Consider the following 25,106-nt stretch of genomic DNA (forward strand, 5'->3'; position numbering starts at 1 on the left):
CATTGGGGTACACATGTCTCCTTCAATTCTGGTTTCCTCGGTGTGTATGCCCAGCAGTGGGATTGCTGGGTCATAAGGCAGTTCTATTTCCAGTTTTATAAGGAATCTCCACACTGTTCTCCATAGTGGCTGTACTAGTTTGCATTCCCACCCACAGTGTAAGAGGGTTCCCTTTTCTCCACATCCTCTCCAGCCTTTATTGCTTGCAGACTTTTCGATCACAGCCATTCTGACTGGTGTGAAATGGTACCTCATTGTGGTTTTGATTTGCATTTCTCTGATAATGAGTGATGTTGAGCATCTTTTCATGTGTTTGCTAGTCTATTTTTAAATCAGACTGTAGATTTGTAGATATCTGGTTTCTCATTTTATTTCTATTTTGTCTATATCTTTTCTCATTTTAGACACATAGTACAGGTCAGAAAAATAAGAAACATAGCTATTAGTTCTATTATTATAAAGATAGATGATGGTTTATAATATTAAATTCTAGTTCTTTAGTATTATAAAACAAAGGATGCCACAAGACATAGTATATAGCATAGGTATGGCTTAAACATTAATTTTATGTGGAAAGTCCAAAGTCTGAAAGCTACGTTAGTGTTAAATTTACATGGCCAGTATAGAGAGTCTGCCGTGAACTATTTATACTTTAAGTAGCATATATATTTGAACCAGAAGAAAGAAGCTTTTTCAGGGAATCTTGAGTTTATTCATGTGTTCAAGAATCTTTCTCTCAATTAGACCTAGAGATTACCATGCTAAGTGAAGTAAGTCAGAAACAAAAGACAAATATCTTATGATATCAGTTATATGTGGAATCTAAAAAAAAAAAACAAAACAGAAACATGTGAACTTATTTACAACACAGAAACAGACACATGAACATAAAAAACACAGTTATGGTCACCAAAATGGAAAAGATAGAAGGGATACATTTGGAGTTTGTGATTAATAGATACATACCACAGGCTTCCCAGGTGGCCTCAGTGATAAAGAACCTGCCTGCCGATGCAGGAGACATAAGAGATGTGAGTTCAATCCCTGAGTTGCGAAGATCCCCTGGAGGAGGAAATGGCAACCCACTCCAGTACTCTTGCCTAGAAAATTCCAAGGAAAGAGGAGCCTGGTGGGCTACAGCCCATGGGATTGCAAACAATCAGACATGACTGAGCATGCATGCATGCATGATACACTCTACTATATTTAAAATAGATAAGCAACAAGGACCTAGAGTTCAGTTCAGTTCAGTTGCTCAGTCATTTCCGACTCTTTGCAACCCCTTGAACCACAGTACGCCAGGCCTCCCTGTCCATCACAAGCTCCCAGAGTCCAGCAAAACCCATGTCCATTGAGTCGGTGATGCCATCCAACCATCTCATCCTCTGTCATCCCCTTCTCCTCCTGCCCTCAATCTTTCTCAGAGTCAGGATCTTTGCAAATGAGTCAGCTATTCACATCAGGTGGCCAAAATATTGGAGTTTCAGCTTCAACATCAGTCCTTCCAATGAGCACCCAGTACTGAACTCATTTAGGATGGACTGGTTGGATCTCTTAGAAGTCTTCTCCAACACCACAGATCAAAAACATCAATTCTTTGACACTCAGCTTTCTTCACAGTCCGACTCTTACATCCATACATGACCACTGGAAAAACCATAGCCTTGACTAAAGTGACCTTTGTTGACAAAGTAATGTCTCTGCTTTTGAATATGCTGTCTAGGTTGGTCATAACTTTTCTTCCAAGGAGTAAGTGTCTTTTAATTTCATGGCTGCAGTCACGATCTGCAGTGATTTTGGAGCCCAAATTTCCACTGTTTCCCCATCTATTTCCCACGAAGTGATGGGACTGGATGCCATGATCTTTGTTTTCTGAATGTTGAGCTTTAAGCCAACTTTTTCACTCTCCTCTTTCACTTTCATCAAGAGGCTTTTTAGTTCCTCTTCACTCTCTGCCATAAGGGTGGTGTCATCTGCATATCTGAGCTTATTGATATTTCTCCCAGTAATCTTGATTCCAGCTTGTGCTTCTTCCAGTCCAGCGATTCTCATGATGTATTCTGCATAGAAGTTAAATAAACAGGGTGACAATATACAGCCTTGACATACTCCTTTTCCTATTTGAAACCAGTCTGTTGTTCCATGTCCAGTTCTAACTGTTGCTTCCTGACCTGCATATAGGTTTCTCAAGAGGCAGGTCAGGTGGTCTGGTATTCCCATCTCTTTCAGAATTTTCCACAGTTTCTTGTGATCCACACAGTCAAAGGCTTTGGCATAGTCAATAAAGCAGAAATAGATGTTTTTCTGGAACTCTTGCTTTTTCCATGATCCAGCGGATGTTGGCAATTTGATCTCTAGTTCCTCTGCCTTTTCTAAAACCAGCTTGAAGATCAGGAAGTTCACGGTTCAAGTATTGTTGAAGCGTGGCTTGGAGAATTTTAAGCATTATTTTACTAGTGTGTGAGATGAGCACAATTGTGTGGTAGTTTGAGCATTCTTTGGCATTGCCTTTCTTTGGAATTGGAATGAAAACTGACCATTTCCAGTCCTGTGGCCACTGCTGAGTTTTCCAAATTTGCTGGCATATTGAGTGCAGCACTTTCACAGCATCATCTTTCAGGATTTTGAAATAGCTCAACTGGAATTCCATTACCTCCTCTAGCTTTGTTCGTAGTGATGCTTCCTAAGGCCCACTTGACTTCACATTCCAGGATGTCTGGCTCTACGTGAGTGATCACACCATGGTGATTATCTGGGTCATGAAGCTCTTTTTTGTACAGTTCTTCTGTGTATTCTTGCCACCTCTTCTTAATATCTTCTGCTTCTGTTAGGTCCCTACCATTTCTGTCCTTTATTGTGCCCATCTTTGCATGAAATTTTCCCTTGGTATCTCTGATTTTCTTGAAGATATCTCTAGTCTTTCCCATTTTATTGTTTTCCTCTATTTCTTTGCACTGATCATGGAGGAAGGCTTTCTTATCTCTCCTTGCTATTCTTTGGAACTCTGCATTCAAATGGGTATGTCTTTCCTTTTCTCCTTTGCTTTTCTCTTCCCTTCTCTTCACAGCTACTTGTAAGGCCTCCTCAGACAGCCATTTTGCTCTTTTGCATTTCTTTTTCTTGGGGATAGTCTTGAGCCCTGTCTCCTGTACAATGTCACGAACCTCCATCCATAGTTCCTAGTTCCATAGTGGACCTAGAGTTACTGTGTAGCATAGGGAGCTATATGCAATATCTTGTAATAGTCTATAATGGGAAAGAATCAACAAATGATTCTCATGCACACATGCACACATAATTGAATCACTTTGCTGTACACCTGAAACTAATACAATATTGTATATATACTGTACTTTGAAAAAAAGAATAATCTTTCTCTTATCTATGAACTGTTGTTTTTAGTCAAGAATGGGGAAGCATGAGAATGGTTCAATAACCCACAGGCAAGACCGAGTCACCCAGTCATCTAAGCCAAGGTCTCTAGAATCACAAAGAATAGAGATGACGGACTGCAAAAAAATTGTGATTAACTAAATGCTGCTGAAATATTTACTCTAAAATGGTTAATTTTACATAATGAGATGTCACCATATTAAATTATTTTTTAAAAAGTCACAAGGTTGGAGCAGTACCCTATTCCTTATTTTCAGAATCGCGACTAATTTAAAGAAGAAAATTCTGAAAGAGATGGGGATACCAGACCACCTGACCTGCCTCTTGAGAAATCTGTATGCAGGTCAGGAAGCAACAGTTAGAACTGGACATGGAACAACAGACTGGTTCCAAATAGGAAAAGGAGTACGTCAAGACTGTATATTGTCACCCTGCTTATTTAACTTCCATGCAGAGTACATCATGAAAAGCGCTGGACTGAAAGAAACACAAGCTGGAATCAAGATTGCCGGGAGAAATATCAATAAGCTCAGATATGCAGATGACACCACCCTTATGGCAGAAGGTGAAGAGGAACTAAAAAGCCTCTTGATGAAAGTGAAAGAGGAGAGTGAAAAAGTTGGCTTAAAGCTCAACATTCAGAAAACGAAGATCATGGCATCCGGTCCCATCACTTCGTGGGAAATAGATGGGGAAACAGTGGAAACAATGTCAGACTTTATTTTTTTGGGCTCCAAAATCACTACAGATGGTGACTGCAGCATGAAATTAAAAGACACTTACTCCTTGGAAGAAAAGTTATGACCAACCTAGACAGCATATTCAAAAGCAGAGACATTACTTTGCCAACTAAGGTCCGTCTAGTCAAGGCTATGGTTTTTCCAGTGGTCATGTATGGATGTGAGAGTTGGACTGTGAAGAAGGCTGAACGCCAAAGAATTGATGCTTTTGAACTGTGGTGTTGGAGAAGACTCTTGAGAGTCCCTTGGACTGCAAGGAGATCCAACCAGTCCCTTCTGAAGGAGATCAGCCCTGGGATTTCTTTGGAAGGAATGATGCTAAAGCTGAAACTCCAGTACTCTGGCCACCTCATGTGAAGAGTTGACTCATTGGAAAAGACTCTGATGCTGGGAGGAGAAGGGGATGACAGAGGATGAGATGGCTGGATGACATCACAGATTCGATGGACGTGAGTCTGAGTGAACTCCGGGAGTTGGTGATAGACAGGGAAGCCTGGCGTGCTGCGATTCATGGGGTCGCAAAGAGTCAGACACGAATGAGTGACTGAACTGAACTGACTCCTTGAGGAGAGAGAATCTAGTTTATCATTATTGATCTCAGAGAACCTGATGAGGACAGGGAACAATTTTAGAGTCTTCTTGAAAAATGAATTCAGTTTTTCCCTTAAATATATTCAGTTTTATTGTGACATTAGATTATGAGAGCTTGTGAAAATCATTTTTAATGACTAAGTTCCTGTCCCATGTGCTGCTTTATTTTCCATGCTTGCCTGAGATTTCAGTTGGTCTCATTGATCCATCCATGAAAATGGAAAAAGGAAAGTATAAATGCTCCTCTTTTGAAATGAGTTCTCTCTGTAGTAGGAAGATGATTATACCAGTGTAGATGGGCTAATGAGCTTGTTCAGGCTCAAGTGCTTTATTTTTGGCTTTTAAATGGATTAGATGAGTCACATATAAGCAAAATTATCTGGATAATTGTAAGCATTCTTTATATATTATGTGAACTAGTCTGTGAAGCTGTTGCTGGTAATTTGTACATACATATGCATGTTAGAGCAAGTGCTTTCCATGGTTATGGCATCCACCTCTAGATTTTTAGGTCAAGAATACCATTAGGTTTTGGTGGTGTAGTGTAGTATAGTGTCGTGTTGGTTGCTTGGTTGTGTCCAACTCTTTGTGACCCCATGGACTGTAGCCCACCAGGCTCCTCTGTCCATGGGATTCTCCAGGCAAGAATACTGGAATAGATTGCCATTCCCTTCTCCATTTGGTGGTGTACATCTTTGCAGATATTTTAAAAAGTTATTTATTTATTTTAATTGGAGGCTAATTACTTTACAGTATTGTAGTGGGTTTTGCCATACATTGACAGGAGTCAGCCATGGGTGTACATGTGTCCCCCATCCTGAACTCCCCTTCCACCTCCCTCCCCATCCCATCCCTCAGGGTTGTCCCAGAGCACTGGCTTTGAATGCCCTGTTTCATGCATCGAACTTGGACTGGTCATCTGTTTCACATTCCTCTATGCTGTGTCCTCCCTCTGTTGTTGGAAACACTGCCGTGTATTTTGCATTTGTGATTTCTAATCCTTAGACTATCCCTGAAAGGTAGGTGTTATTATTTCATTATTGCAGATGAGATAACAGAGGTTCAAAGAAGTTAAGTGATATGCTCCAGAGGATAAGTGATCCTAAGCTCCACCTTCAGATACTTAACTCTGTCTGACTAGGTTACCCATAACTAAGATCCCATTGTGATCTTTTCTTTGGCATAATTTCTTATCAAATAGCTCACACACGAACTGAAGAGCCTGCTTATGACTATTAGCTTGGCTTCACTAAAGAACAACTTATCTGATTGCTCACATTTCTGCACTGGCCCATATAGACAAGCTGTCAAAGTGTTGGTGGGAATATTGACATTTCACTGCCCTGTGTAAATGGACATATCAGTTTATAGGAAAGCTTAGGTTTTAAAAAGCATTCCAGTACTGGAAGCGAATACTAAAGCTACTAGATGATGGATGACCTGCAGGATGTTAAATTTGGGTCATGGGAAACCTGGGCATTTGGGAATTGAATGAAGGTGGAAATAGAACTGGTGTTTCAGTCTAAGTTATCCAGAATTTGATGTCAAACAACTCTTCCAACGTATGCTTTCTCTTTTCCTCGTGGACCCTCAGGTTAACTTCCACATAGCCTGTATTTCCCTATCACTATACCTTTGTTGACACTTGTATTGACTGATATGCCCTCGCTGGTTGCCACCAGTTCCTAGTCTCTTTCTCCTTATTGAGAGCCTTCTACTCTCAGATTAGGTGCCCAGAGAGCTGTCTCTTCCCTAAATCACTACAGGATTCTCTATTTGAAACACACAGTTCTTGACATTTACTTTTGGACTAGGTTTTATCTTTTTGTATTTATAGCTCATCTCTGTTATTAATCATGAGCTCTGGGGGGTTAAATCACAGTATCTTCATTTATATTTATTCCATTAATCCTTGGATATAATACATGCACATCAAATAGTAGTTGATAATTTTATAACTCTTGAAGGCAGGATTTTTCTCAAAGCATATTGATAAAAATAAAATTTCTGGGAGCGATGCCCCCCCAAAAGGAAAACCATTAGTCAAATAAGACTGAAAAATACTACATGCTATTTGCATCAAAGGGAGTTTATGTGATAATTGGCATTTTTAACACTCACTACCCTCCAGTAATGAGACCGGTTTTACTATTTTAATCTAGCACTTCTCAGCTCCACCCTCCCTTTTAAAATAAGAACCTTCAAATATCTTATTCCTCAAAATGTTCTTTGCAAGACACTGCTTTGAAATGTTTTTGTGTAGAAGTTATGTTCATAATATTCATGAATGTGGAAATTGAATTTTGGTTAGATGTAGCTGGTATGTTTTGTTTGACCTGCCTACTTCTGTACTTGGGGAAGCCCTCCCCCTAAGTTATATTGCGGGGTGTGTGTGTGTGTGTGTGTGTGTCTGTGTGTCTGTGTGTCTGTGTGTCTGTGTTTACATGTAGTATACAGTGTGGATTCAACAAAAAAATAGATTGAGACTGAAAAGAGAGTGATTTGAACTGCTCTTTCAGCGTGATTATCTGCTAGAATCTCTATTACTTCCTATAATATGCTTGAAAAGTTTTATTTGTACCTCAAGGGCAGTGAGCCTGGCCTCATTTACAAATATGAATGCAAATCTTTGGAGGGCATTAGCTTCTCCTCCAGGGAGTCTTGCTCACTGACAGCTTGTTTTATTTATTTGATTACAGGTTTTCTGTAAGACTAGATGTAAAAAAACTGAATGAACTTTTTGGCCAACCTGCACTTCCTTTAGAAAGAATTATCCGTCTCTTGGAATTAGATGTAATATGGTTAATGGAGAAACCAGAATTTTTGGAATCAGAAAGTTTTCATTTGCTTCCCTACTCAGGCCTGTAAGCAAGTTTTGTGACCCTGAGTTTCCTTCTAGAGCCACTGGAAGTTTTCCTTCCAGAGCCACTGACTCCTCATCTACAAAACAAGATGGGTCACACCTGTCTCTAGGAGCATCTTATGAGGATAGTGCCTTGCACAAGGGAGATGCTGCATAAATGTTAGTCCCTTTTCACAGTTACTTTTTGTGTCAGATTATGACAGGAGAATTTCATGGGCATAAAGTCACAAAGAGGAAACTGCCTGTCTCCTAGAGCTGCCATTCCACATTTCATGTTGTTGCTACAAACCATAAATGTTTTTACTGTTGTTCATGTCTTCTGTAGGTGACTGTGAATGAGGCGATAGTAAGAGTGGAATTCTTATCTATAAAGAGGAATATTTGAATTCTAAAAATAGTGGATAAATAACCTACAAAAGAGTTTAGAAAAAAATTCATTATAATCATTTGTGATATAAAATAGCAACTTAGAAATGATCCCCTTGGCTGTGTCTGTTAATTGTAAAACTTTATTCCCCATTTGTGTGTGTGTGTGTGTGTGTGTGTGTGTGTGTGTGTGTGTGTGTGTTGAGTAGTTCATCAAAAGGGGAATAGATTTGGGAAAACTGGGGGCTTGCTTTCACCATTTGTTTCAACATAGTGTATAATTTTAGCCACAGGTTCATTTCCACTGTGGTTTTGGATTATTTACCACTATGCATAAATAGAATAAATGAATCATTGTGTAATAATCTTCACTAAGACTGCACATTTAGAGATGGGGCTTCCCAGGTGGCACAGTGGTAAAGAATCCACCTGCCAATGCAAGAGGTACAGGAGACACGGGTTTGATCCCTATGTTGGGAAGATCCCAACATAGAAAATAACAACTAATTCCAGTATCCTTGTCTGGAAAATTCCATAGACAGAGGAGCCTGGTGGGCTACAGTCCATGGGGTTGCAAAGAGTTGGAGATAACTGAGTAACTAAGCACCCACACATGCATTTGGAGATGAGAACACCGAACAGAAAATTAGATTGATAACTTGGGAAGGGGGCACAATAGATGGCCCAGCATAAATTGTGGTTTTTCAGGTCAGCAGATGCTTCTAGCTCCAGTTTTGCAGAAATGCATGTACTTGTTACATGTGGTTGTCAATAGCACGTCAGTCTTGTCCCCAGCCATCTAGGCTAAATTGTTCCTGGAAGAAGCCCACTTGCCCCTGGGAAGGATGACAAAAGCCAATTTTCCTATTGTATCTACCTTTCTCAATGCCAAATTATCTCCTAAAAGTTTTTCTTGACATAAATATTGTGAACAGCTGAGCAACAACAACAACAACAAAACATTATTGGTTTAAACACAAGGTGAAGTCTTCTAAGCTAAGCTGAAGTAATAGAGGAAGAGATGAATCTAAGTGTTCCTGGATTGGCCTCAGTTTTACGTTCATCAGCATCTGTCTTGATCTGGTTGATTACAGGAGAAGATGTATCAGGGAGTCTCTGCCCAGCATCTCCACCTCCTGAACAGATGGCATGTGAAATTCCCTGCCGGATGGATTGTGTGGTGAGCGAGTGGACAGAGTGGTCATCTTGCTCTCAGTCTTGTTCAAATAAAAACTCAGATGGGAAGCAGACCAGGTCAAGGACTATCCTGGCATTGGCTGGAGAAGGTGAGTAATAGGAAAGGTTTCTAGTCCCTAAATCTTGGTAAACAATTTGCTTCCCAAGCATTTCTCTCTAATCCCCTAGTTAATCTATGTTGGGTTCCCATAATTGACATGACTTGTTTTAGTAAAGAATCCTCCTGCCAATGCAGAAAATGCATGGGTTTGATCCCTGGGTCTAGAAGATCCCCTGGAGTTGGAAATGGCAACCCATTCCAGTATTCTTCCCTGGAAAATTCCATGGAAAGAGGATTCTGGTGGGTTACGGTCCAGGGTTCTCAAAGAGTCGGGCACAACTGAGTGAGCACACACTCATGTATCATAGTACTCACGCACATACAGGTCATGGCAGGCAGATGGGTGTTAGTTGTTATATGTTTTTAGGGAAGAAGACAAGACTTTGTTGGTAGACATCCAGCGTCTGATAGCTCATGCAGTTGGGAACATAATTGGAATGTGCCTGGTAAAATGAGTTCAACATTAGGAATGCAGAGATGTGGCTTCTTGGCCTGGAGCCACCACTAGCACTGGCATAGTACCTGATCTGCATGTCCTTGTTTCCTGCTGTCAGGCTGGCACATTGTGAGAGGGGAAAAGACGAAGGCTGTGAAATGGCCTTGAAGAAGCTAACGTGCTATGGGAACGTAAACGGGTGACTTGAGGACAAATTGGAGGAGCAGCTGTTTCTATCACTTAGAGCAATGGTCTCCGTCCCCAGACACACCTGCCGCTTCCTTTCTTTTAGGCTCTCCCTGGGCTCTCTGCCAACAGCTCAGTGAGGGCAGCAGAGCTATATGGCCACTTGCTTTGAGCAACTCCCTTTAAAATAAGATTCTGTTCTGTGATCATAGGAAAGGGGACCAGGTTCAAGAGGGATGAAGATTTTCATGTTCTCAAAGTGCAGTGGCTTCCTCCTTTTGTCTGTTATTTTTATGGAAGGAAAAAAAAAGTCAATAGTGTTTAATGGGGGGGAAATAACAAGAATAACAAAATCAAGGTCGCAAATCTTCTCAAGTATTTGGCCCACTGAATAAGTCATTATGCTGTGGGAGAGTCAGGGGAAAACATCAATGCTTTAGAGAAATACTATTTTTTACATAGATATAAAATTGTGAAAGAAAAGATAGTAATGAAATGTGATTGTCTGACTCACCCAGGAGTGTAGGAACACACAATCGTCTGGTCTCCCTGCCAGTGGATAACACATTGTCAGATATTATTTCAGAGTTTAAGGGTGAGCTCTCTCCTGCGAAACTTGAAGAGAGATTTCTGGATTTCTCAAATTGCAGTAAAATGCACTGCTTGAGGGAGGATGGTTGTCTTAAAGTGGTTCTTTGGGAAAAATCATGCTGTCTTAGGAAAGAGAGCCCATATGCTGGTAATGTGTGTGAGTATTTGTGTTTGAACAATACCACTTCAAGGTCATGGTCTATTATATCTAACTGGCTAATTTATGTTGGCATAATAATATTAAAATAAAAGCAGGTATCTTTGGGATTTATCTCAGAGATACATGACACAGAGGTGAGCAGTAGAATCGATTGATCTTTTTCAAGGCCTCTACTGCTCCAAGGGGTAGTGGGAACAAATAGTAACAGGTTCTCTAACTTGCTCACGTATGTAGGGGTGATAGTAAGGGTGTGTCCAGGGTTCGTGGCTGGAGGGGTAGTTTAGTTGTTTTGCTTACCCATTAATGTTGTGGGCAGGAGGCATGTACAGTAACCTGCTTTTGCTCCAGGCTCTTCAAAAGTGACAGTTGGATTTTTTAATCTCTTTGTACCTTGTGTTCCGAATTTGTCCCAAGTGGGAGTGCACAGCGTTATTTTTAGTCCCATACAGTTTCTTTGTATTTTGTTGCTGGAGGAGAGGTATGTCCAGGTGAACTGATTTTTTTTTTTTTTACATACTGTTGCCTGTTATTGAGGAGAGAAAGGTGCAGTATATTGTCCTCAGGTTGTTACTCATGACAGAAGAACTATGACCGTAGAATCAGAAATATTGTACAGTGGCTCAGGGAAAATTGTACCAAAAGGCCATCTTTCTAGAACATTAAAACAGGAAAAACAACAATAATGACAGGAATAACAGCAGCAATATGCTAATAATAGCAACAACTATGCATTCTTTTTTCTTTTGATATTTGCAGGTGGAAAACCATGCCCTCCTAGTCAGGCCCTCCAAGAATATCGCTCATGCAATGACCATTCATGCATGCAGCTCTACTGGGAGACATCGCCTTGGGGCCCCTGTTCTGAAGACACATTAGTAACTGCCCTTAATGCAACCATTGGCTGGAATGGAGAAGCTACATGCGGTGTGGGCATTCAGACACGGAGAGTCTTCTGTGTCAAGAGTCACGTGGGACAAGTGATGACAAAAAGGTACGATCAATAGTTTATTGAAAGTACATAGGATGATTGCATAGTTGAGTGCTTTTAGTCAGATGCATTTTTGAGCAATGAATATGTCCCAGTTTGTACTAGAGTAAGAGGTTTTTGTTTTGTTTTGTTGGAGTCTTGTCCAAAGGTAGACACTTTTGTAAGTTCTAATATATGTATTCATTGAAGGATAAGAGTAAATATAATGCCCACAAATTTGAATCTGTTTGAATAATCAACTTTTCTATAGTTGATATCAGTATTTCTGACTCTTTTCCAATCACATGATGACTAGGTCCACAACAAGATAGGTTATGTACTTTGAAATATGGGGCTGTGTTATACTCTTCTTTAGATCCCATTGGCCTTGTCTGTTAGGTCCATACCATTTCTGTCCTTTATCGAGCCCATCTTTGCATGAAATGTTCCCTTGGTATCTCTAATTTTCATGAAGAGATCTCTAGTCTTTCCCATTCTGTTCTTTTCCTATATTTCTTTGCATTGATCGCTGAAGAAGGCTTTCTTATCTCTTATTGCTATTCTCTGGAACTCTGCATTCAGATGCTTATATCTTTCCTTTTCTCCTTTGCTTTTCACCTCTCTTCTTTTCACAGCTATTTGTAAGGCCTCCCCAGACAGCCATTTTGTTTGTTTGCATTTCTTTTCCATGGGGATGGTCTTGATCCCTGTCTCCTGTACAATGTCACGAACCTCATTCCATAGTTCATCAGGCACTCTATCTATCACATCTAGGCCCTTAAATCTATTTCTCACTTCCACTGTATAATCATAAGGGATTTGATTTAGGTCATATCTGAATGGTCTAGTGGTTTTCCCTACTTTCTTCAATTTAAGTCTGAATTTGGCAATAAGGAGTTCATGATCTGAGCCACAGTCAGCTCCTGGTCTTGTTTTTGTTGACTGTATAGAGCTTCTCCATCTTTGGCTGCATAGAATATAACCAATCTGATTTTGGTGTTGACCATCTGGTGATGGCCATATGTAGAGTCTTCTCTTGTGTTGTTGGAAGAGGGTGTTTGCTATGACCAGTGCATTTTCTTGGCAAAACTCTATTAGTCTTTGCCCTGCTTCATTCTACATTCCAAGGCCAAATTTGCCTGTTACTCCAGGTGTTTCTTGACTTCCTACTTTTGCATTCCAGTCCCCTATAATGAAAATTAGAGATACCAAGGGAACATTTCATGCAAAGATGGGCTCGATAAAGGACAGAAATGGTATGGACCTAACAGAAGCAGAAGATATTAAGAGGAGGTGGCAAGAATACACGGAAGAACTGTACAAAAATGATCTTCACGACCCAGATAATCATGATGATGTGATCACTAATCTAGAGCCAGACATCTTGGAAAGTGAAGTCAAGTGGGCCTTAGGAAGCATCACTACGAACAAAGCTAGTGGAGGTGATGGAATTCCACTTGAACTCTTTCAAATCTTGAAAGATGATGCTGTGAAAGTGCTGCACTCAATATGCCAGCGAATTTGGAAAACTCAGCAGTGGCCACAGTACTGGAAAGGGTCAGTTTTCATTCCAATCCCAAAGAAAGGGAATGCCAAAGAATGCTCAAACTACTGCACAATTGCACTCATCTCACATGCTAGCAAAGTAATGCTCAATATTCTCCAAGCCAGGCTTCAGCAATACGTGAACTGTGAACTTCCTGATGTTCAAGCTGGTTTTAGAAAAGGCAGAGGAACCAGAGATCAAATTGCCAACATCTTCTGGATCATGGAAAAAGCAAGAGAGTTCCAGAAAAACATCTATTTCAGCTTTATTGACTATGCCAAAGCCTTTGACTGTGTGGATCACAAGAAACTGTGGAAAATTCTGAAAGAGATGGGAATACCAGACCACCTAACCTGCCTCTTGAGAAATCTGTGTGCAGGTCAGGAAGCAATAGTTAGAACTGGACATGGAACAACAGACTGGTTCCAAATAGGAAAAGGAGTCCGTCAAGGCTGTATATTGTCACCTTGCTTATTTAACTTCTATGCAGAGTACATCATGAGAAATGCTGGACTAGAAGAAACACAAGCTGGAATCAAGATTGCTGGGAGAAATATCAATAACATCAGATATGCAGATGACACCACCCTTATGGCAGAAAGTGAAGAGGAGCTAAAAAGCCTCTTGATGAAAGTGAAAGAGGAGAGTGAAAAAGTTGGTTTAAAGCTCAACATTCAGAAAACGAAGATCATGGCATCTGGTCCCATCACTTCATGCGAAATAGATGGGGAAACAGTGGAAACAGTGTCAGACTTTATTTTGGGAGGCTCCAAAATCATTGCAGATGGTGATTGCAGCCATGAAATTAAAAGACGCTTACTCCTTGGAAGAAAAGTTATGACCAACCTAGATAGTATATTCAAAAGCAGAGACATTACTTTGCCGACTAAAGTCCGCCTAGTCAAGGCTATGGTTTTTCCTGTGGTCATGTATGGATGTGAGAGTTGGACTGTGAAGAAGGCTGAGCACTGAAGAATTGATGCTTTTGAACTGTGGTGTTGGACAAGACTCTTGAGAGTCCCTTGGACTGCAAGGAGATCCAACCAGTCCATTCTGAAGGAGATCAATCCTGGGATTTCTTTGGAAGCAATGATGCTAAAGCTGAAACTCCAGTACTTTGGCCACCTCATGCGAAGAGTTGACTCATTGGAAAAGACTCTGATGCTGGCAGGGATTGGGGGCAGGAGGAGAGGGGACGACCAAGGATGAGATGGCTGGATGGCATCACAGACTCGATGGACGTGAGTCTGAGTGAACTCCGGGAGATGGTGATGAACAGGGAGACCTGGCGTGCTGCAGTTCATGGGGTTGCAAAGAGTTGGACACGACTGAGCGACTGAACTGAACTGAACTGAGCTGGCCTTGTCTGAGGTGAGCCATAAATCCATACAGCCATTTTGAATAGACTACTTCATGCCCTCCAGTAGGTTTACAATCTCAAAGCCACTCTGTTCTGCACATAGAAATGCAAATTGAAAAAAAAAAAAAAACTGTAGGAGAATTGAAGATGGGGGCTAGGATAAGAAAAGGCTCAGGAATAACTGCAAATGATGGAGGAAAAAATAGTAATTGACTGGAGAACTCAGCTGTGGGGGTTTCTCCTCTAGACCGAATAAGAAAACATAGCTCTTCTTTAAGTCCATGCAGGAAGGCTCATGGAAAAGAAAAAGTAAGTGACCTAGTAATATACAGAGACTGGGTGACCGGCCTGTCCATAGAGATTTGCAAGTGGCCATGCTGAAAGACCCTACCCCAACCACAGTAGTGGTGGGGAACCAGGATGGGTTGGTCCAAGCCTTGGTCTAGTGTCACAAATTCCTCCAAAATTTTTAAGTTGAGAAAATGAACTCTCTCTTCTTTCCGTTCAGGATGCTCTAAGTATTTGAGTGGAGAGTTGCCATGCCCTGGTCATGCCTGGTGGAAAAAGCAGGAAGAGAGAGTAAACCTTTAGAGACAGAAACTGGAACAGAACAAATATCAAGTTCTGGTCCCTTCTCACTTAAGTGCCCTCCTGCTTTTCCTGGCAACATAGGCAACCACATTTGCTCTTCTGCCTAATTCAATCCAGTTTGTGTTGCTGGCATGGACAACTTAAACCTGATTAACTTCATCTCAGGGCACCATGATGATAAATAAGCTCTGGGCCTTATCCACAGTGTCATGGAAACTACTTGAGCTGTGTGTAAGGAAAGTCATAGAAGCTCAGTTAAAGGGAACAAACTGCTAATAGCAAAAATAGGACAGATTGGCCAGATACTGCTGGTGTTGGAGCATCAAATGAGCAGATGGCTATGAAAATGGAAGGGAAGATAAATTTGACTTGAAGCACAATCCAAAAGACTTCCTCTTTTTCCCCTCCTAAATGTGGCTTCCAAAGGTTGGATGTAGCTTGGGCTGAATGATCTTCCTTGTTGCCACTGCAGATTTTAGAACCATGACTGACATGTCATTATTGTCCATAAACACTTTTAGAATTCATGAATTAATTAGACCTGTGTGTAGGAAAGTAAAAAGATATGACAGGGGATGGATATGAGCTGCAGAAGTTTGAGAAGCTGATGTTTATCTTTTGCTTTAAGAAGAAATATTTTATCTACCATGATAAAGTTTGGCAAAGGGGACTGCCATGAGAAGTAATAAACAGATCGCATGAATGACCTTCTGCCCTTATTAACTCATAAATGTTAATTCTGCTTTAGCATATAACTCTGGGTTGCTTGTGATATTTTTAGAACATCAAATTATATCACTTGTATGTTTTAACTTACCTGGTATCCACAACACCACGTGGACCAATAGAGTCAACGGGAGCTATAGGCAAACATGAACAATGTTTGCATATCGCTTCATTCAGGTGATAATCTAATTCTTGGAGTTATAGTAAAATCCTGAAAGGTTTACAAAGATATTATGCAAACAAGAGAACTGCTTTTATCTTGAGAAGGATTGCAGCCCTGATAATGTACATTTTCATAATGCAGATTTTTCAACTGCTTAAAAAAAGATGCCAGAATTATTAGCTTGAATATACAAATAAAAATAAACATAGCTTAGATATAGGAATAAATGCTATGTGAAATGCAACAAACTGTTATTCTTTAGAATGATGAGAAAAATTAGCATTCCTGAAGCCTGATCTCCCTTCCATAAAACTTTTCACCTCTGGACCAAAATAAGAAATATCTACAATTGATATGAATGTAGTTTATTTTTTTCTTAGCAAAGGAGCATTATAATTGAGACTGACAACTACCAAATACATTATTAAACCTATTTAGACATGAAAGGTTGGATTATATGTTCAAATAGCCCTCTGCTTCCTTATCTAGCATTATGATTACATTGGATGATAGTTTTTTTTATAAAAGTTTCTGAGCTCATCAGCTTATACAAATATTACCTGAATGATATTTTGTGACCAGAAAAACCACACAGTCAAAAGGTTATAGTTTAAAACATAATACACAAATACATACAGATTTGTTTGATAATTTTCATAAGACTAAAATATTACAGTGAATAACCTATCGTGTTAACTTGGTTTTGCAACAGAGAAAAATGAATTGCACAGATGTTTTCCCTAACACACACACACATACAAGCCCACACATAAGGACATTGCTAATTACTTTTTGCACTTTTAATGAGGCTAGAGACTTAACAGCCTAGTTTTAATTCTTACTGTATGTCTCCAAACGATCCTACTAAATAAGAGGAGGCTGCATTAACTTAAGTAAAGTTAATTAAAATTCTTGAGGTTAATGAGATTAATTGAGCTAAGAAAATAATACCTAGTGTCCAGTGAAGCACATAGTGAGATTATCAGCAAGAAAAAGTATCCTTTGCTTTGCCCTTTCAAAAAGTATGCTTTTGCTCTTTTTTATGTGAAAGCTGTTGTCGAGAAAAAAAAAATTCCCTGCCATTTGTTAAATCCTTTGGGTGAGGGTAATGGCAATAGGAAAAGAAACTATCCTAAAGAAAGGGTGGCCTTCAGAGTCGAAAAAGAGAAATGTGTCTCCATAGACTGGATGGGCTTAACAAGATGTGTTTGATACTCTAAACCCATTGTACTGGGGTGCACAGAAATCCTTGCAGTTCTTTACTTCCCAGGATTGGGGTTCTGGTTTCCTTGTACTTATAGAGGTAAGAATGTTACCATTGTATGAGTAATAGAACTGATCACATCAGAAAATGGGGACTAGCTAGGATGCAACTCAAACAGGAATGAAAGCTTGAGAGCTTATTGGGATATGTGGCTTTGTTTCACTACTCTTTTTCTTTTTTTCCCAGTTGCAATGTGTGAAAAAATAATAAAGATTAAAATCACACAACTCAGAGCCTTCCAAAGGTCATATAAGGCACTTTCTGAAAAAACACTGGGCATTTGGTGAGACATAGTGATGGGGAGTTCCATTAACACATGAATGTTTACAAAGTTGGCAGGTTGGGATGTCCCCTCAGTCCTGGGATTGAATGACTGTGTTTACCTCATGATTATGGGCACATAACAGAAACGGCAGACCCCTGCAGATAAGTTTGATGCATTTTGGCACAGGAATGGAAGCCTCCAGGGCAACCAGGAGGCAATTGTGGAATACTCCAGTGCAAGTTCTGGAAAAATATATGTGTTGAAAGGAAATGCATTCACCCTTTTAGCAAGAGTATTGCCAATCTAGGATCAGAGTGTTATATAACAGTAAAAAGTATAAATTATGACAAAAGGCAAGAAGCCATACTGTGTTTACTAGCTAAAATGTGAATCCATATGTTACCCTAGTTTTTAAGGTTTCAATTTTGTTTTGGAAATGACTGGATAAATTTGCTTTATTTCCCCAGGGATTTGTCTTCAGGCTCCAATAGCATAGAATGCTTTTCAATCATTCAGTTAGTATTACTAAATATTTACACAACATTAAGACCTGGCATTTTTAAAGAAATGATATGAGGTGAAATTTCTACCATGAAGGCAGTAAAAATTAGTATCTATATAATGTGCGCGCGCACACACATGCACACACACACACACACACACACACACACACACACACACAGAAAGCCAGCAGTGCAACAGATACCAAAAACCTTCTTTTAGTCAGTGTCAGTAAACGATAAATAAAATAAACATTATGTTTCTTAGGAGCTATGTGGAACTTAGGAACTTATGTGCTAGCAACTTAGCACATAAGTTGCTAATGGTCGAGGAGAGTATTCTCGATAATTCAGATAAAATTTATGAAAATTGAAAATGTGATCCTGGGAGAGGTAAACATCATGTAAATAGAAAGGAAAGGAAATTGATGTCTTCTAAATCAACCTTATTGGCAGAAAAAACAAAAGGTTTCACTAGCAAGAGAATATTTGGTTCTTATCAGACCAGAAATCACACTTCAGGAAAGCCCTTAGTTCATGGCCTCTATAAAAGCAAGATAACCTGAGTTTGAGCTTTGTCCCTGAGGGGTTGATAGTGTTGGTCTCTTATGGATTTAGATGAAGAACACTGATAAAGGGGACCATGATATGAAGAATTATGCCCACTGAGTATATATTGTGAGTGATGCTAATAAATCAGAAATTTAGAAGTAGGCCATATCAGTTCCCCAAAAGAGATTAACACCCCCCTTACACAAAAATAAAAACCAGAACCAAGGGACACAGGACACTTTGGGAGATGTGGGATAGGTCCATCACCTTGCTTGTGGACATGGTAACACAGGGGTTCACATATATTCAAACTCCTCAAATTAAATGGGTGCAGTCCTTTCCGTATCAGATATACACAGAGGTAAAGAATCTGCCCGCCAATGCAGGAGATGCAGGAGATGCCAGTTCAGGGGATTTTCGGTTGGGAAAATCCCCTGGAGAAGGAAGTGGCAGCCCACTCCAGTATTCCTGCCTGGGAAATCCCATGGACAGAGGAGCCTAGCAGGCTATAGTCCATGGGGTTGCAAAGAACTGGACATGCGTGAGCACACACACACACACGCACACATAAAAAAGAACATAACAATATACCTCAATAAAGGTATATTTAAAAGTTGAAAAAGAGATTAAAACCTACTTCTAATTGAAATGAACAAAGTCCCTGTGGAATAAACCACCCTCTCCAGAAAGCCTGAAGCCAAGCCAGCACCACAAGCATTTCTGAGCTGTTTGTGATGTCTGAGCATGTCCTGGCTGGGTTCCCTGTACCCTCAACTCCTGCTGCCCCACTGGGAACCCAGGAAATTGACATGTTTCAAGTTGCACTTTCCTTTCCAGACAGATACCAGGAGAGATTGGAGGGGAGATGAAGTAAATAGCAGTTCAATTTAATTTTAGTAGCTTTCAAGGGATGAATAAGGAACTTGGGAATGAGTTTAGTGCTTTTTGCTAGTTCTACTAAAGCATGACATCAGTTTTCCTTACCAGAATAGCTTGTTTAAATAATACTCTATGCTCTAATGACACTGGTTTTTCTTTCTATTGTTATGTTCATTGAACTGACCTAGTTGATAGACAGTTTTTATGTTTGTATATTAAGGATGATTAATAATAAGGCCACCAATAATTACTTTGTTGAACAGTTCCTTTTCTGTGAGTATATACATTCTCATTTTAATTTGTTTTCAAGTATTATATACTTCTCTATATTATTATACAAGTATAATAAAAAAGGGACTGATGGTGAAAATTGGCCTACCTTCCTCCATTTAGCATCTCACATCCCAAATACAACCCCTTTTTAATGATTTTTGTGTTTCATTTCTTCCTTTCTCTGTCTTTATTTTGACTGGATAAGCGTTCACATGGTTCATAAATTATAACAAAATACAGGAGACATATAATATACAGTGATGAATGGCCTTGCACTCAACCCTGCTCTCATCCATCCCCTTCCTGCCTCCTGTCCTGCTCTTGGCAACCACTTTATTACTTTCTTGTGCTAAATTGCTTCAGTCATGCCCATCTCTTCGCGATCCCATGAACCTTTGTCCATGGCATTTTCCAGGCAAGAATTCTGGAGTGGGGTGCCATGCCCTCCCCTCCAGGAAACCTTTCCAACCAAGGGATTGAACCCGCATCTCTTATGTCTCCTGCGTTGACAGGAGAGTTCTTTACCACTAGCACCACCTGGAAAGTCCTGATTACTTTCTTACCTACAGAGATAGCATTATGGCTACCAATCACCAAGTATACATCCTTACCCCCCTCCCTTTCTGATGCTTTAGTCTCTAGGTCGAGAGAAATGAAGTATGTTTTATGCTCTGCCTCCTGCTCTGAGTCCTTGGGCAAGTAGCTTCTACTTCTGGATCTTTCTCCTCATGTCTGTAAAAGGAACAGCAGGGTCTCAGACAGAACTCAAACAGTGTTTTTAGTTCTGAAATCCTATGGTTCTGTGTCAAACTGCTTACTTTCTCCAGGAGTCATTGATCAAGTCTTTCACGTTGGCAGATGTCCAGAATCTACTCGGCCAGAAACTGTCCGCGCTTGTCTGCTCCCGTGCAAAAAAGACTGTCTCGTGACTGCTTTCAGTGAGTGGACTCCCTGCCCAAGGCTGTGCCAGCCAGGTAGGTGGATGCTGTTTCCTTACTGCTCTCTGCTTCCTGACCACTTGATTGCCTCCTCCACTACTGAGTCAGTGAGAGATGGGGGAGCAAGGGCTCCCTTCTTTTCCTTTTGCATATAACCCAGGCAATGAAGTTTGTAAAATTTGTAAATGAAGTCTTAGCTTTCTAGAACCATTATGATTTGGCAGGGAAAATATATTTGGTTCTTCTATGCCATGATTTTACAGCTGTGCGCTGTAGGAGTTCTTGTCTTTTGTTAACACTGTTGTCGTATTTTGAACAGCCATTTAAATGTGGCATGAATACCATCACAATTTATTTGTGGATCCTGTGTGCTTAAGCCTGACTCCAGGCATCTTCATTAGAATGCAGGGCCTTAAGCGCTATGCATACATCGCTGATAAATATAAGCCTGTGGAAGAAGAGGGGCCAATACATGAAAAAGTATTGAACAGGTGCAGAGGTCAGAAATATATGATTTGTATTTTTTTACTCTTAATGGTGATGCTTTATACACGTGGATATATTTGGAATGCTATGATCCAGGATATTTAATAGCTAAGTCCTGACAAACACAGAGGAGCATTTTTGTAAAATGACTGCCTTTCTTAGAATGGGTCTTCTCCCCCACACCTGTTTCAGTTCCCTGATGAGCTAGTTCCTGTGGAAATACAAGAACTCCTAGTTCTAAGGCCCTGTTTTGACCTAAGACCTGGAATTAATAACTTGATCCCTTTTCCATAGTCTCATACTCTTGTCTTGGGACCTGTGGATCTCACTGTTGCCAGAGTAAGAAAAGGCACACCCAGGAGAAGGAAGGATGGAAGAGCATCAACCCTAGTGCTCAAAGCAAAGTGGGTCTCATCCACACCTCCCTGGCCTTGTCTTGGCAACAGCATCCTCTCATTCAGGGCCTGGCTCTTCCTGTGTCTCTGTATCAGCCTCCTGGAAGAAGGGAAAGGAAGGCAGGTCATTCTGCACAGAGAGAACCTGCCACAAATGCTCAGCTTATTAATACGTTTCCTCGGAAGTCCAGCCTTGTGCATCTAGGATCCCCCGGTTGTTCTTTGACTTACACATCTTCACGGCAGTGACATGATGTTACAGCAAGCACTGACACAGATCTGTCTGCCGCTTCAAACCACCTCTCAGTGATTGGCAAGGGGGCAGTGACGGCTCTTGAAGGTTATCATCATCAATGTCTTATATTGCGCTGGTGAAGTACCCACATAAAGTTTTTCTGACTGTACCATTTCATCTCTGTAATGATCTTCTGTCACAGTGTTAACAGAGTAGCATCCAGTAAATGTTGCTTATGGGTAGAATCAGAACTAAACATTTTGAATATAGAAGAACTTGGAAAATACAGTGGGATATTTATCTGACCTTTTGAGGGGTAGAGACAGCAATCTCTTTTAGGAACTCTCCAAAACTTGTTTTCCTAAATAAAAATTCAAAGTAATTGAGCTGGATGAACAGGGTTTGTGGAGTAGCCAGGGGAATGTTATTTACAAACAGAATGGGACAGAAAAACTGTGATCTTTATTCTGAACCATTTGAAAGGCAACATCTAGGAGGATGGATTTTGAAGTTTTAATAGTAATGTATCTGAATAACATTCAAGCTTTTAAAGATACATCTTGGAAAAATGCAGGAAGATAAAATAATATATGAAGATGGATGTTTATTGAAATGCAGCTGTTCATTTTAGTTTCTGTTTCATAAGAGATTAGCATAATTCCTCTGTTAAATGGCTTTAAGAAAGGAAAAGGTTAAATTAAAAATAATACCCTTCTGGCAGCCAGATATTGGTGTTTGAGCTGTCAAGGTCCCTTGACACTTAAGGAGGCATATTAGTTTTGTTGAGTCTTTGTGCCCCAGTGGCCAGAGATTACTTTAGCTACTGCTATTGCATGCATTCTATTAGTACTTTTGAGAAAATTCTCTCTGCTGCATGAGCATCTTCTCCTAGCACTGTGTAAGGATGGAGGAGTCATAAGCCAGTGAAATAATTGCTCTTCCAGCAATTTCAGATTTTACTCCAACTTCCAGAGATTCAATTAGTTATTTAAATGGTTGGCATTATAATGAAAATAGTTCTAAGCCTCTGTGGTCTCTTTTTAGCCTCCAATTTTTCAACTCTAGAGAATTCTTTTCACAGCCAGACAGTCAGGGGACCTGGAGAAGCATAGATTCAATTTTCAGATTTCTTTCAACTTCAATCCTATTTACCCTGATGTTTAGTTCATACTTTGGGACCAATATATTATTAAATAACTGTGGGTTAATTAGGGGAGACTATGATAGGGAGGTTATTGGAGGAACTGGTATTGCTAATTCTATGGTTTTCAAATTGTATCGACTCTGAATCACCTTGAAGCATTATGAAAATGCAGGTTTTCAGCTCCATGGCTAGAAATTCTGATTCAGTAAGTATGGGATGTTTCTAATTTTTGTGCTGTAAGAAGTCACAGCTGAATGGTGATGTATTATAGTTTCACCCTTAAGATAAAAAAGAATCATAAATCTGTGAGCAAATGCGACTTGAACTCTAGGCACACAGCCTGTTTTTCAGCTTCCTGAGTGCACTATATTCTTCCCAGCTCAAGCACGCTGGAGTATGGTGGCTAAGAACAGAGGTGCTGGAGGCAGATGGCCAGAGCTGAGTTCCGAGTTTTGCTCTGTGACAGTGAATGCATTCCTTAATCTCTCTGTGCCTCAGTTTCCTTGTCTGTAGAACAGGGTTCATAACTGCACCTACCGAAAAGGAAAATACTTAGAGCCCACACTGCCTTGAATGGAGTAGTATTCCTGTCGGGGCAAGTATTCCTGTCGTTGTTCCAAGCCTCTGCATCTGCCTTGTGGGATGCTGGAGCTGTGTTCAGCTCCCTCTCCTTGGTCCTCCAAACTCTGTCTCAGCACAGAACTGCTGTAGCAGCCTTTTTTGAGGGATGTTATGTTCATCTTCCTAACTTCATTAGACCCTCCCCATTCTTTCCCCATCCACATTAACTAGATCATCCTACAGCATCCTACATATCCCCTTTATGACACTCCTGTACTTATCCTTCCAGGTTAATGTTGCTTTCCTAGAATACAAGTCCACAAATGTAGGGGCCACTTCTGTCATCTTCACCACAAGATTCTTTAAACCTGGCATAGTGTAGGGTATAGTTGTCACTGAATAAATTTTTTTTTGAATGGACAGATGTGCCATAAAGAGAGAGGAAAGTGTGTCTTTGAATCCAGGAAGTAGATTCTCTGTTCTTGAGAATGTCCTTCAAAACATACTTTGGAAAATAATGTTTTAAAGCAATACTTATCAAATGTAAATGCTTATACAAGTCCCCAGAGGATCTTATTAAAATATTATGTAAGTTCTAATTCAGTAGACCTGGACAGGACCTGGAATTAGACCTTGGTATAAGCTCCTGGGTGATACCTGTATGTTGATTACAAAACTCCAGAGGTAAGGGTAGGGTAAGTTAGACATTTTTGACCAAGGCAATGACCTGACCAAAGTTATAAGGTGAAAAGTGTAGACTAGGGACAGACTGAAAGATGAGGACACTGGTAGTGTGGGTTGAGGGGTGGAAAAAAGTGATTTAGCCTAAGTTGAAAGGTGAGAATGGGATGGGGTGGCAACTCAACTAGTGAGGATGGAGGATGCGAAGATGGATGAGTATGAGAAGAATTTACATTCCTACCCCCAAATTTTCCTACACAATGGGATCATTTAGAGATCTCTAAAATGTCCCAGTGCATGGATCCTACTGCAAGACATTATGATTTAATAGTTTTTTTCTATGACCAAGGAAATTGCATGATTACATGACTCCAAAACCAAATCCCTTCTAAACCTCTCAGAAAGCCAAGGTGGCTTCCTAAGGGCAGACTGTCCCCAGAGTGATTTGAGTCTTAGCAATGGATAAGTTGTATCAGGTTTTATTTGGTCCTGGCTGGGTTTATGATCCAGATTCTTACAACTTAAAAGTATTCTCAAGCCATGAATAATCTCCAACTTGTAGCTAGTCATGCTTCCCATCTTTTTATTCCTGTTCATCTGAGTATCTCCTTAATGGATTAATGGTAGTCCCACATTCTTCTAAGCAAATCAAATAGCTATCAAGCTGTGGTCCTATTGTGGACTCTCCAAATTTTAAGTCCCAGTAAAAACATTAGTCAAATAATCAAGAATCATTTGGTGATGTTCTTGTTCATTTCTCTATTCTTCCTTCTGTCTGTAAAGCAAGTCAGTCAGTTCAGTTTCTTAGTCATGTCCGACTCTTTGTGACCCCATGGACTGCAGCACCCAAACCTTCCCAGTCCATTACCAATTCCCCGATCTTGCTCAAACTCATGTCCTTCAAGATGGTGATGCCATCTGACATCTGATCCTCTGTCATCCTCCTCCTGCTTTCAA

At 40.2% G+C, this 25,106-nt stretch overlaps 1 protein-coding gene across 1 annotated transcript in view; it reads left to right on the forward strand.

The window, feature by feature from the left end:
• Positions 1-25,106, forward strand: part of THSD7B (thrombospondin type 1 domain containing 7B) — a 1,038,357-nt gene that overhangs the window by 544,662 nt on the left and 468,589 nt on the right. The window contains exons 8-10 of the mRNA XM_018062396.1: positions 9,048-9,239; positions 11,380-11,614; positions 20,568-20,683. Of these exons, the coding sequence (XP_017917885.1) occupies positions 9,048-9,239; positions 11,380-11,614; positions 20,568-20,683 (543 nt within the window). The remainder of the gene's footprint in view (positions 1-9,047; positions 9,240-11,379; positions 11,615-20,567; positions 20,684-25,106) is intronic.

Source organism: Capra hircus, chromosome 2 (genome assembly GCF_001704415.2).
Source record: "Capra hircus breed San Clemente chromosome 2, ASM170441v1, whole genome shotgun sequence".
Classification (NCBI taxonomy): domain Eukaryota; kingdom Metazoa; phylum Chordata; class Mammalia; order Artiodactyla; family Bovidae; genus Capra; species Capra hircus.